A 13,465-nucleotide genomic window follows, 5' to 3' on the forward strand; every position below is an offset into this window, starting at 1 on the left:
CCCTAGAGGGCAGACAGCCTTCTTTGCTTCGTACGTACTCTCGGGCAATTCGTTGTCCTTTGGAAGCATATCCTTTGTCATTACCAGCAACTTTCCAAATCCCTTGTCAGATACACCATTCTCTGCCTTCCATTGCAGCAATTCCAGTGTGGTGCCCAGCTTTTTCTTGTCACCTACGCAATTCGGGTACAACAATTTTTTGTGATCCTCTAACATGCGCTGCAACTTCTTCTTCTCCAAATCACTTGCGCAGTTTCTCTTTGCATCGGCAATGGCCCGACCTAGATCATCAGCGGTCACATCTGATGCCTCTTCTTCAGCTTCTTCCCGCATTTCCGGCTCAGCTTCTTCCCGCATTACCGGGTCAGCTTCTTCCCCCATTGTTGTATCATCGTATTCAGGGAACCCATGGCCAAGATAGCTGCCGTCGTCCTCTTCTTCTTTATTGTCTTCCATCATAACCCCTCTTTCTCCGTGCTTGGTCCAAACATTATAGTGGGGATTGAAACCGGACTCAAACAGGTGGACGTGAATGGTTCTTGACGTAGAGTAATTGTGACCATTCTTACAGCCAGCACATGGACAAGGCATAAAACCATCTGACCGCTTGTTTGCCTCAGCCGCAAGCAGAAAAGTATGCACGCCCTCAACGAACTGGGGAGAGCATCGGTCATCGTACATCCATTGCCGGCTCATCTTCATTACACAACACCGAATAGACCAAATTAATACAAGTTCATACATAAAGTTCATACAACACTTAAATGCAACAAACAAATAACTCTCTAGCTAAAGCGTTTAAATGCAACAACAAATGCGATCAAGATCGCAACTAAGGTAACAATTGATCCAACAGCATAATGATACCAAGCCTCACTATCGATGGCATATTTTCTAATTTTCTAATCTTCAAGCGCATTTTCTCCATCTTGATCTTGTGATCATCGACGACATCGGCAACATGCAACTCCAATTCCATCTTCTCCCCCTCAATTCTTTTCAATTTTTCTTTCAAGTACTCGTTTTCTCTTTCAACTAAATTTAACCTCTCGACAATAGGGTCGGTTGGAATTTCCGGTTCACATACCTCCTAGATAAAAATATCTATGTCAACTTGATGGGCATAATTTTTCATAAACACGAAATGCAACAAATAGTTTTAAAAGAGAATATACCACATCCGAATCATAACAAGGACGAGGGCCGACGGGGACGGATATCAAAACCATGGCACTATGTATAACAAACAACGTACGGGTAAGATAATTATTACATGATTAACTATATATTCAAATCACACAAACATCAATTTTTATATAAAATTTCATGAACAAGAGGCTCACCACAAGGTGGTGCCGGCGACGGGACGGTGTGGGCGATCGACGGTGGTTACGACGGAGATTTAGAAGGCACTAAGTAAACCACACCTACATATGCAAACTAAGTGTTATTTTTGACCTCAAATTGCATATAAATCAAATACTAGCACATATATATATTTCCTCCCAAATTACTAAACTCACAAATTAATAACTATATAAAGCATTGCAAGAGCTAATCTAGCAATGAGAGATGAAAGGACAAAGTTGCTAACCTTTGTGATCACTTGAATGGATGGGGGCCTTCAAATCTTGACAAATTTTGGGCAAAATGTGTGATGAGCTCGAGAGGAAGAGGAAGAACAGAGAGGAGATAAGGGAGGGGAAAGGGGGGAGAACAGAGCAAGCTGGATGAAGGGTTTATATGCAGGAGGACCTATAGTACCGGTTCGTGGCACGAACCGGTACTAAAGGTGCTGGAGGGGGCCCAGACTGACAACATCCTGCCACCACCCTCATTAGTACCGGTTTGTGGCATGAACCGGTGCTAAAGGTTAGCCACGAACCGGTACTAACGAGAGCGGCCCGGCTAGCCGTTGGAACCGGCACTAATGTATACATTTGTGCCGGCACTAATGTGCTTCACGTTTGACCCTTTTTCTACTAGTGCTAAACAACTAGCACGATTTCAGAACTTGATTAGAAAGAAGTGTGGGATGGTGGGACCTGTGAGATCTTGACGTACTTGCTGTGGCCGTCGAACTACCAGCCATGGTAGAGGCACTCAAGCTTGCCATCGACGCAGCCTCTCCAACATCCTCGCCTGCACACGACAAAGAAAAGCAGGAGTGAGCACCGTGCCTTTGACAAAATGGTCCACAAATAACGGCAGGTTGGTGCGATGGGAGTCACCGTACCTTGTAGGAGGTCTCGATGCGGTGCATGACGTAGAAGTCGTTGCCGCCGCCGCCGAGGATGGTGTCGGCCATGATCCGCACGTACGCCCGCCGCCGCGACCCGGGCGACGCCATTGCTCATACGCCAATGCCCTGATCCCGGATGGGGAGATGATGCAGCGGGCAGAGGAGCTGCTCGATGCAGAGGATCTCACAGGAGGTGGGCCTATGCGCTGACCTGATCCCGGATCCAACAGCCTCTAGCTTCGCCGTCGCCATAGCTGGTGGATCTGGGATGCGTACCACAACGCTGGCGGATCTGGGAGGGAGCGCCATCTCCTTTTTCTGGTTCGGGGAGGGGAAGGGAGGCCGGCGGTGTGGTCCGAGGAAGGGTGAGGCCGATGAGGGAGGGAGAAGTCGGCGGCGGCAATGTGGGCGGGGCGGCGAGGCGAGGCAAGGCCTGAGGGAGTTGAGGAGTGTGCTGTGCGCCGCCGGAATCGTCCAGCCTAGATCTAGATGGCAACGACAGAGAGGGACTTGGTGAGTGGATCCGGCCAGGAGGCGGTACTTGGTGGGAGAGCGTCGGGAGATCCATCGTCGAGCGAGCGGCCAACCGGAGAGCCGACGCGGAGCTGACCAAATGAAACCCTAGTAGTCGGCCGACGTGCTCGACTCCATCTGGGGCATAGGGTAGGGAGAGATGGTGAGGGGAGGGAGGGACGAGGTCGGCGGGAGTAGTGAGGAGGGCTGCCAGGTCGGCGGTGGGTGGGAGCGGCGCGGAGAGGACTGGATTGGGGAAAGGAGGCCAGGGAGAGGACTGGATCGAGGGAGGAGGTGGCGGCGGTTGCGAGGAGAGGAGGGGTGCGGGTGGGGGGTCGATGGGATCTGACCTAGGGTTTGGGCTGCGGGTGGGGGTTATGTCTTTTTCATTTTATTTTCTTTCTTTCTATAGATAGATGGATGGATGGATGTGGGATGGAGAGATGGATGGGTGGATGGATGGGCGCCATGTCATCGATCCGTGGGAAGAGTCCTGATTGGTTCAAAAACCAGGGATTTAAAAAAGTGTCTTAGTACTAAAAATAGAGGGATTTGGTGAAGTAGCAATCAAAAATATTTTGCAAAATGGCACCACACAAATTTTCACTAGAGTTAGACCACATTTTATGGATAAGGACAAATTTCTATGCATTTATGATCTTTCTAGCTATTTTTAATCATTTTCCGAGTGCCCAAAATGACTTTTTTTGTGAAGGATGTACCATATATTTGTTGCAAAATTGTACCAAATCAATTTTCTAAAATACTAGGACATATTTAATGCACAATTGACCAAATGATTGGGCGTTAAAAATTTTGATCCACCTCTCATGAAAAAGACAAATCTCCGCTCATTCAGCAGGAAACGGGTCAAATTTGAACTACAACGTCCTCATTGTTTGTTATATATTTTTTCCAAAAATCATTTCTAGGTCCAAAATTATCTATTTAATTAGAGAAACACCAAAAAAATCCAAGATTCAAGCACTAGCTAGGAACGGTCATTCCCGCCGTTTTGACCCCATTTTGAAACGGGCATAAAAAATTCAAAAAAAATCTAAAAATTGGAAAACCTTCGCATTGTGTCATTATATGTGACCAAGTTACCAGGAAAAACAATAAACTTGTAATACGACAATTCTTTTAAAAAATTGTTCTCAGAAACGAGCTATCATGTGTGGAGATCAATGGCTTTCAAGCCACATGATCAATCTTATGGCCACATTAATGGCATAGTTTGTCCAAATGATCTCATACTGTGCACAAGGGTGCATATTGGAATGGCAAACAATATTGTCTAAGGAAGTTTTCATTTTCTTTGGACGAAAAAACCATTTTCCTTTTTCGACTACCCAAAAGGAGGTTTTTTTGTGATGGGCCTACCAAATAATTGTTGCAAAATTGGACCAAATCATTTTTCTAAAATACTAGGCCATATTTAATGCACAATTGACCAAATGGTTGGGTGTAAAAAGTTTTGATCCACCTCTCATGAAAAAGAAAAATTTCTGCCGATTCGGTTGGAAGCAGGTCAAATTTGAACTGTAGCTGCCTTGTAGTTTGCTCTTTATTTTTTTCCAAAAATCGTTTCTAGGTATATAAGTATCTATTTAATCAGAGAAACGCCAAAAAATCCAAGATTCAACAACTAGCTAGGAACGGTCATTCCCGCCGTTTTGACCGCATTTTGAAACGAGCATAAAACAATCAAAAAATTGGGAAACCTTCGCATTGCATCATTATATGTGACCAAGTTACCAAAAAAAATAATAAACTTATAATAGGGCAATTATTTTAAAGAAGTGTTCTCGGAAACGAGCTATCACATGTGGAGATCAATGGCTTTCAAGCCAAATGATCAATCTTATGGCCACATCCATGGCATAGTTTATTCAAATCATCTCATATTGTGCACAAGGGTGCATATTGGAATGGCAAACAATGTTGCCTAAGGAAGTTTTCATTTTCTTTGGACGAAAAATTCATTTTCCATTCTTTCGAGTGCCCAAAATGAGTTTTTTTGTCAAGGACCTACCATATATTTGTTGCAAAATTGTACCTAATAAATTTTCTAAAATACTAGGACATATTTAATGCACAATTGACCAAATGTTTGGGTGTAAAAAGTTTTGATCCACCTCTCGTGAAAAAGACAAATTTCCACCGATTCAGCTAGAAGCGGATCAAATTTGAACTGTAGCTGCCTCGTAGTTTGCTCTTTATTTTTTCCAAAAATCATTTCTAGCTAAATAAGTATCTATTTAATCAGAGAAACACCAAAAAAATTCCAAGATTCAACCACTAGCTTGGAACGGTCATTCCTGGCGTTTTGACCGCATTTTGAAACGGGCATAAAAAATTCAAAAATATCAAAAAATTGGAAAACCTTCGCATTGTGTCATTATATGTGACCAAGTTTCCAGGAAAAATAATAAACTTGTAATACGACAATTCTTTTTAAAAAGTGTTCTCAGAAACGAGCTATCATGCATGAAGATTCACGGCTTTCAAGCCAAATGATCAATCTTATGGCCACATTCATGGCATAGTTTGTTCAAATGATCTCATATGGTGCACAAGGGTGCATATTGGAATTCCAAACAATGTTTCCTAATGGAGTTTTCATTTTCTTTTCACGGAAAATACATTTTCCATTTTCCAAGTGCTCGAAATGAGTTTTTTTGTGAAGGACCTACCATATATTTGTTGCAAAATTGGACCTAATCAATTTTATGAAATACTAGGCCATATTTAATGCACAATTGACAAAATGGTTGGGTGTCAAAAGTTTTAATCCACCTCTGGTGAAAAAGACAAATTCTCGCCGATTTAGAAGGAAGCTGGTCAAATTTGAACTGCAGCTACCTCATAGTTTGCTCTTTATTTTTTCCAAAAATCATTTCTAGGTACATAAGTATCTAATTTAATCAGAAATACATGGTTTGGTGGCGAGACATCGAGGTTTAAACGATGGTCGAGGGCCCCAACTCTAGAGCGCGTAAGCTCGCATGCCCGCCGTGTGGTCACCGCATGACTGTGGCGTTGCCATGTGTTCTGGGCGGCCTAGGCATGTCTAGTGGGTTGGGCGCTCCCCAGGTAGGTGCTAGGAAGAATATTACAACATGAGATTCTCATGAGGATACCGAACTATGCTCAAAGATGAATTGGTAGCCAAGTGTTTGATTAGCGGTACAGGAAATGCACATGGCCAATCGGCATGAGTTTTGGCTGAGGATGATCATATACTAAGAAGAATGACTTCACAAATTTTTAGGGAAATCAAGAATATATAAATAACACTTCTTTCACAAAGTGCTGCTCTGAACAGAATATGAAAATGAATATTGTTGAGTTATTTTTCAACTAGGCAAGGAAGGTTTTTGACATATTTGATGAAGATATGATCGAAACAATATATGAGAATTTTTTGGGAATTTTTGGAACAACAGAAATATAGGTTGCTTCATAACCTAGGGCAAAAATTGAAACATGGACATGACACGTAGGCAAAACTGATGAGATGGCGCCTAGTCATCACAACCAACCACAATTTACAAGGCTATGACCATCTATATTGGTCATTAACAACTAGAAATAAGGCAGCAGATTAGCATTATTTGCTTTATGACCATTTTGTGTAAAGAAATTATGACCTTTCTGACCAAAATGGTCACAATGGTTTAGGGTTTGAAGCCCCCCGAACAGCTTTGACCAATTGGTCTCAAATGGTCACAGATCTATGACCAATTCTTCCAGGGTCACTGACAGAAGGTCACTAGTTGACATATTTCTTGTAGTGGTTTTGGCCAATTCTGACCCGTTTCATGGACTATTACTCACCGTTTTGGGATTCGAAGCGACTTCCATAGTTGTTGAAACCCAAGGTGCGCTTATGTATCTGTCACCAACACTGGCAGTCTTGGCCGATTCTAGCCTGTTTCGTGGACTATTACTCACTGTTGTGGGGTCCCCGAGTTATTTCCATTATTGATGAACCCCTGGGGTGCATTTACGTGTCGGTCATCAACAGTCGCGCTTTTTTGTCGATTCTGACCCGTTTCATGGACTATCACTCACCATTTTGGGGTCCCGAAGTGATTCCATGATTGTTGAACCCCCAAGGTGTGCTTACGTATCGGTCAACAACACTCACAGTTTTGGCCGATTCTGGCCCGTTTCGTGCACTAGGACTCATCGTTTTGGGGTCCTAGAGCGATTTCCACGATTGACGAATCCCGGAGTGCGTTTACGTGTCGGTCATCAACACTCACAATTTTAGTCGATTCTGGACCGTTTCATGGACTATTAATCACTGTTTTGGGGTCCCAGAGCGATTTCTATTGTTGTTGAACCCCAAGGAGCGCTTACGTGTCAGTCATCAACAATCACAGTTTTGGCCGATTCTGGTCCATTTCGTGCACAATTACTCACCGTTTTGGGGTAAAAAAGGGATTTCGACGATTGACGATCCCCGGGGTGCATTTGCATGTACGTCGTCAACACTCACAGTTTTGGCCAATTCTGACCCGTTTCATGGACTATTACTCACCGTTTTGGGGTCCGAAGCGATTTCCGTAGTTGTTGAACCCCATGGTGCGCTTACGTGTCAGTCATGAACACTCGCAGTCTTGGCCTATTCTGGCCCATTTCATGTACTATTACTTACCGTTTTGGGGTCCCAAAGCGATTTCCATGGGTGTCGAATCCCAATCTGTGCTTACGCGTTGGTCGTAGAAGACTCGTAGTTTGGGCCGATTCTGCCCCGTTTCTTGGACTATTACTCAGTTTTGGGGTCCCAAAGTGATTTCCACGATTGACGAACCTCGGGGTGTATTTAGGTGTCGGTCATCAACACTCACAATTTTGGCCAATTCTGGTCCGTTACTACCCACCGTTTTGGGGTCCCAGAGCGATTTCCATGATTGACGATCCCTGGGGTGCGTTTAAGTGTCTGTCGTCAACACAAATGGTTTTTGCCAATTCTGAGCCGTTTCGTGGACTATTACTCACCGTTTGTGGTCCAAAAGCGATTTCCATAGTGTTTGAACCGCAAGGTGCGCTTACGTGTCGGTCATCCAAACTAGCAGCTTTGGACGATTTTGGCCCGTTTCGTGGACCATTACTCACTGTTTTGGGGTCCCGGAGTGATTTCCACGATTGATGAACCCGGGGTGTGTTTACGTGCCAGTCATCAACACTCACGGTTTTTCTCGATTCTGGCCTGTTTTGTGGACTATTACTCACTGTTTTGGGGTCCCAAAGCGATTTCCATGGTTGTTGAACCCCAAGGTGCGCTTACGTGTTGGTCATCAACAATCGCAGTTTTGGCTGATTCTAGTCCGTTTCGTGCACAATTACTCAATCACAATTTTGGTCGATTCTGACCCGTTTCGTGGACTATTACTCACTGTTTTGGGGTCCCAAAGGGATTTCCATAGTGTTTGACCCCCAAGGTGCGCATACGTGTCGGTCATCAACAATCGTAGCTTTGGACGATTCTGGCCCGTTTCATGGACTATTACTCACTATTTTGCGGTCCCAGAGTGATTTCCACGAGTGATGAACCCGGGGTGTGTTTACTTGTCAGTCATCAACACTCGCGGTTTTTGTCGATTCTGACCCGTTTCGTGGACTATTAGTCACCATTCTGGGTCCCAAAGTGATTTCCATGGTTGTTGAACCCCACTGAGCGCATACGTGTAGGTCATCAACAGTCATAGTTTTTAGCCGATTCTGGTCCGTTTCGTGCACTATGACTCATCGTTTTGGTGGCCTAGAGTGATTTCCACGATTGACGAACCCTGGGGTGCGTTTATGTGTCAGTCATCAACACTCGCAATTTTTCTCGATTCTGACCTGTTTCGTGGACTATTACTCACAGTTTCGGGGTCCCAAAGCGATTTCCATGGTTGTTGAACCCCAAGGTGCGCTTACATGTCGGTTATCATCGCTGTTTTTGGCCGATTTTGGTCCGTTTCGTGCATTACTCACCAATCTTGGGGTCCTAGAGAGATTTCCATGATTGACTATCCCCATGGTGCGTTTACATGTCCGTCGTCAACAATCACAGTTTTGGCCAATTCTGACACGTTCCGTGGACTATTACTTACCGTTTTGGGTCCGAAGCGATTTCCATAGTTGTTGAACCCCAAGGTGCGCTTACGTGTCGGTCACTCACACTGGCAGTCTTGGCCGATTCTAGCCCGTCCGAAGCGATTTTGAGGTTCCAGAGTGATTTCCACTATAGATGAACACCAGGGTGCGTTTACGTGTCGGTCATCAACACTCGCGGTATTTGTCGATTCTGACCCGTTTCATGGACTATTACTCACCGTTTTGGGGTCCCGAAGCGATTCCATGTTTGTTGAACCCCCAAGGTGTGCTTACGTGTCGGTGATCAACACTCACAGTTTTGGCCGATTCTAGCCCGTTTCGTGCACTATGACTCATCGTTTTGGGGTCCGAGAGCGATTTCCACGATTGACGAACCGCAGAGTGCGTCTAAGTGTCGGTCATCAACAATCACACTTTTGGCCGATTCTGGTCCGTTTCGTGCACAATTACTCGTCGTTTGGGGGTAAAAAAGGGATTTCAACGATTGACGATCCCCGGGGTGCATTTACATGTATGTCGTCAACACTCACAGTTTTGGCCAATTCTGACCCGTTTCGTGGACTATTACTCACCATTTTGGGGTCCGAAGCGATTTCCATAGTTGTTGAACCCCATGGTGTGCTTACGTGTCGGTCATGAACACTTGCAGTCTTGGACGATTCTGGCCCATTTCATGTACTATTATTCACTGATTTGGGGTCCCGGAGTGATTTCCACGATTGAAAACCCTCGGGGTGCGTTTACGTGTCGGTCATCAACAGTCGCGTTTTTTGTCGATTCTAACCCGTTTCGTGGACTATTACTTAATTACCATTTTGGGGTCCCAAAGGAAATTCCATGGTTGTCGAATCCCAACGTGTGCTTACGCGTTGGTCGTCAGGACTCGCAGTTTGGGCCGATTCTGGCCTGTTTCTTGGACTATTACTCAGTTTTTGTGTCCCGAAGTGAATTCCCCCATTGACGAACCCCGGGGTGCGTTTAGGTGTCGGTCATCAACACTCACAATTTTGGCCAATTCTAGTCCGTTACTACCCACCGTTTTGGGGTCCCAGAGCGATTTCCACGAGTTACGATTCCCGGCTTGCGTTTAAGAGTCTGTTGTCAACACAGATGGTTTTGGGCAATTCTGAGCCGTTTAGTGGACTATTACTCACCGTTCTGGGGTACCGAAGCGATTTCCATAGTGTTTGAACCCCAAGGTGCGCTTACGTGTTGATCATCAAAACTCGCAGTTTTGGACGATTCTGGCCCGTTTCGTGGACCATTACTCACTGTTTTGGGGTCCCGAAGTGATTTCCACGATTGACGAACCCGGGGTGCGTTTACGTGTCAGTCATCAACATTCGCCGTTTTTTTCGATTCTGGCCTGTTTTGTGGACTATTACCCACTGTTTTGGGGTCCCAAAGCGATTTCCATGGTTGTTGAACCCCAATGTGCGCTTACGTGTTGGTCATCAACAATCGCAGTTTTAGCTGATTCTAGTCCGTTTTGTGCACAATTACTCAATCACATTTTTGTCGATTCTGACCAGTTTCATGGACTATTACTCACTGTTTTGGGGTCCCAAAGGGATTTCCATAGTGTTTGACCCCCAAGGTGCGCATACGTGTCGGTCATCAACAATCGCTGCTTTGGACGATTCTGGCCCGTTTCATGGACTATTACTCACTGTTTTGCGGTCCCAGAGTGATTTCCACGATTGATGAACCCGGGGTGTGTTTACATGTCAGTCATCAACACTCGCGGTTTTTGTCGATTCTGACCCGTTTCGTGGACTATTAGTCACGGTTCTGGGTCCCAAAGCGATTTCCATGGTTGTTGAACCCCACTGAGTGCATACATGTCGGTCATCAACAATCATAGTTTTTGGCTGATTCTGATCCGTTTCGTGCACTATGACTCGTCGTTTTGGGGGCCTAGAGTGATTTCCATGATTGACGAACCCCGGGGTGCGTTTATGTGTCAGTCATCAACACTCGCAATTTTTCTCAATTCTGACCCGTTTCGTGGACTATTACTCACCGTTTTGGGGTCCGAAAGCGATTTCCATGGTTGATGAACCCCAAGGTGTGCTTACATGTCGGTTATCATCGCTGTTTTTGGCCAATTTTGGTCCGTTTTGTGCACTATTACTCACCAATCTTGGGGTCCTAGAGAGATTTCCATGATTGACTATTCCCATGGTGCATTTACATGTCCGTCGTCAACAATCACAGTTTTGCCCAATTCTGACCCGTTTCGTGGACTATTACTTACTGTTTTGGGTCCGAAGCGATTTCCATAGTAGTTGAACCCCAAGGTGCGCTTACGTGTCGGTCACTCACACTCGCAGTCTTGGCCGATTCTAGCCTGTTCCGAAGCGATTTTGAGGTCCTAGAGTGATTTCCACTATAGATGAACACCGGGGTGCGTTTACGTGTTGGTCATCAACACTCGCGGTTTTTGTCGATTCTGACCCGTTTCATGGACTATAACTCACCGTTTTGGGGTCCCGAAGTGATTCCATGTTTGTTGAACCCCCAAGGTGTGCTTACGTGTCGGTCATCAACACTCGCAGTTTTGGCCGATTCTAGCCCGTTTCGTGCACTATGACTCGTCGTTTTGGGGTCCGAGAGCGATTTCCACGATTGACGAACCGCGGAGTGCGTCTAAGTGTCGGTCATCAACACTCGTTGTTTTGTTGATTCTGGACCGTTTCATGGACTATTACTCACAGTTTTTTGGGTCCCAAAGCGATTTCCATGGTTGTTGAACCCCAAGGTGCGCTTACGTGTCGGTCATCAACATTCGCAGTTTTGGCCGACTCTGGTCCGTTTCATGTACAATTACTCACCGTTTTGGGGTACAAAAGCGATTTCCACGATTGACGATACCCGGGTGAATTTACATGTACGTCATCAACACTCACAGTTTTGGCCAATTCTGACCCGCTTCGTGGACTATTACTCACAGTTTTAGGGTGCGAAGCAATTTCCATAGTTGTTGAACCCCAAGGTGCGCTTACGTGTCGGGAATCAACACTCGCAGTCTTGGCCGATTCTGGCCCGTTTCATTGACTATTAATCACTGTTTTGGGGTCCCGGAGTGATTTCCATGATTGACGAACCCCGGGGTGCATTTACGTGTCGGCCATCAACAATCGCATTTTTTGTCGATTCTGACCTATTTCATGGACTATTACTTACCGTTTTGGGGTCCAAAAGCGATTTCCATTGCTATCGAATCCCAAGGTGTGCTTAGGTCTTGTCGACAAGACTCGTAGTTTGGGCCGATTCTGACCCGTTTCTTGGACTATTACTTAGTTTTGGGGTTCCAAAGTGATTTCCATGATTGACGAAACCTGGGGTGCGTTTACATGTCCGTCATCAACACTCAGAATTTTTGCCAATTCTAGTCTGTTTCGTGGACTACTACCCACCAGTTTTAGGTCCCAGAGCGATTTCCACGATTGGCGATCACCGGGGTGCGCTTAAGTGTCCGTCATCAACACAGACGGTTTTGGCCAATTCTGAGCAGTTTCATGGACTATTACTTACCGTTTTTGGGTCTCGAAGCAATTTCCATGGTTTTCGAACCCCCAGGTGTGCTTACACGTTGTCGACAAGACTTGAAGTTTGGGCCGATTCTGACCCGTTTCGCAGTTTGGGGACTCGTAGTTTGTCAAACCCCCAGGTGTGCTTACTCATCGTTTTGGGGTCCGAAGCGATTTCCATAGTTGTTGAACACCAAGGTGCGCTTGCATGTCTGTCACCAACACTGGAAGTCTTGGCCGATTCTAGCCCGTTTCATGGACTATTACTCACTGTTTTTGAGTCCCGGAGTGATTTCCACTATTGATAAACCCCGGGGTGCGTTTACGTGTCGATCATCAACACTCGCGGTTTTTGTCGATTCTGGCCCGTTTTGTGGACTATTACTCACCGTATTGGGGTCCCGAATCGATTCCATGGTTGTTGAACCCCCAAGGTGTGCTTACGTGTCGGTTATCAACGGTCGCAGTTTTGGCCGATTCTGGCCCGTTTCGTGCACTAGGACTCATCGTTTTGGGGTCCTAGAGCAATTTTCAAGAAGACGAATCCCGGAGTGCGTTTATGTGTCGGTCATCAACACTCATAGTTTTTGTCGATTGTGGACCGTTTCATGTACTATTACTCACTATTTTGGGGTTCCAAAGGGATTTCCATTGTTGTTGAACCCCAAGGTGCGCTTACTTGTCGGCATAGACAATCGCAGTTTTGGCTAATTGTGGTCCGTTTCGTACACAATTACTCACCATTTTTGGGGTACAAAAGTGATTCCCACGATTGATGATCCCTGGGGTGTGTTTACATGTACGTTGTCAACACTCACAGTTTTGGCCAATTCTGACCCGTTTCATGGACTATTACTCACTGTTTTGGGGTCCGAAGCGATTTTCATAGTTGTTGAACCCCATGGTGCGCTTACGTGTCGGTCATGAAAACTCGCAGTCTTGGTCGATTCTGGCCCGTTTCATGTACTATTACTCACTGATTTGGGGTCCCGGAGTGATTTCCATGATTGAGAAACCTCAGGGTGTGTTTACGTGTCGGTCATCAACAGTTGCATTTTTTGTC

The 13,465-nt window shown here is 45.5% G+C and overlaps 1 protein-coding gene across 1 annotated transcript; it reads right to left on the reverse strand.

Annotated features, from left to right (window-relative positions):
* Positions 1–2,103: 2,103 nt before the first annotated feature.
* On the reverse strand, positions 2,104–2,350 carry LOC123115392 (uncharacterized). The gene is made up of 2 exons (XM_044536553.1): positions 2,237–2,350; positions 2,104–2,142 (listed from the first exon to the last, which is right to left on the reverse strand). Exons 1-2 carry the CDS (start codon positions 2,348–2,350, stop codon positions 2,104–2,106), a joined length of 153 nt encoding a protein of 50 aa, XP_044392488.1.
* Between the last annotated feature and the right edge of the window lie 11,115 nt (positions 2,351–13,465).

The sequence above is a fragment of the Triticum aestivum genome, chromosome 5B (assembly GCF_018294505.1).
Source record: "Triticum aestivum cultivar Chinese Spring chromosome 5B, IWGSC CS RefSeq v2.1, whole genome shotgun sequence".
NCBI classification, from domain to species: Eukaryota; Viridiplantae; Streptophyta; class Magnoliopsida; order Poales; family Poaceae; genus Triticum; species Triticum aestivum.

Bases quoted from the DNA above. Each gene is read 5' to 3' on its own strand.
- LOC123115392 (XM_044536553.1), bottom strand. From the start codon at position 2,350: ATGGCGTCGCCCGGGTCGCGGCGGCGGGCGTACGTGCGGATCATGGCC. The intron at 2,143-2,236 runs GTACGGTGACTC...TGTCGTGTGCAG, and splicing joins GCATCGAGACCTCCTACAAG to GCGAGGATGTTGGAGAGGCT.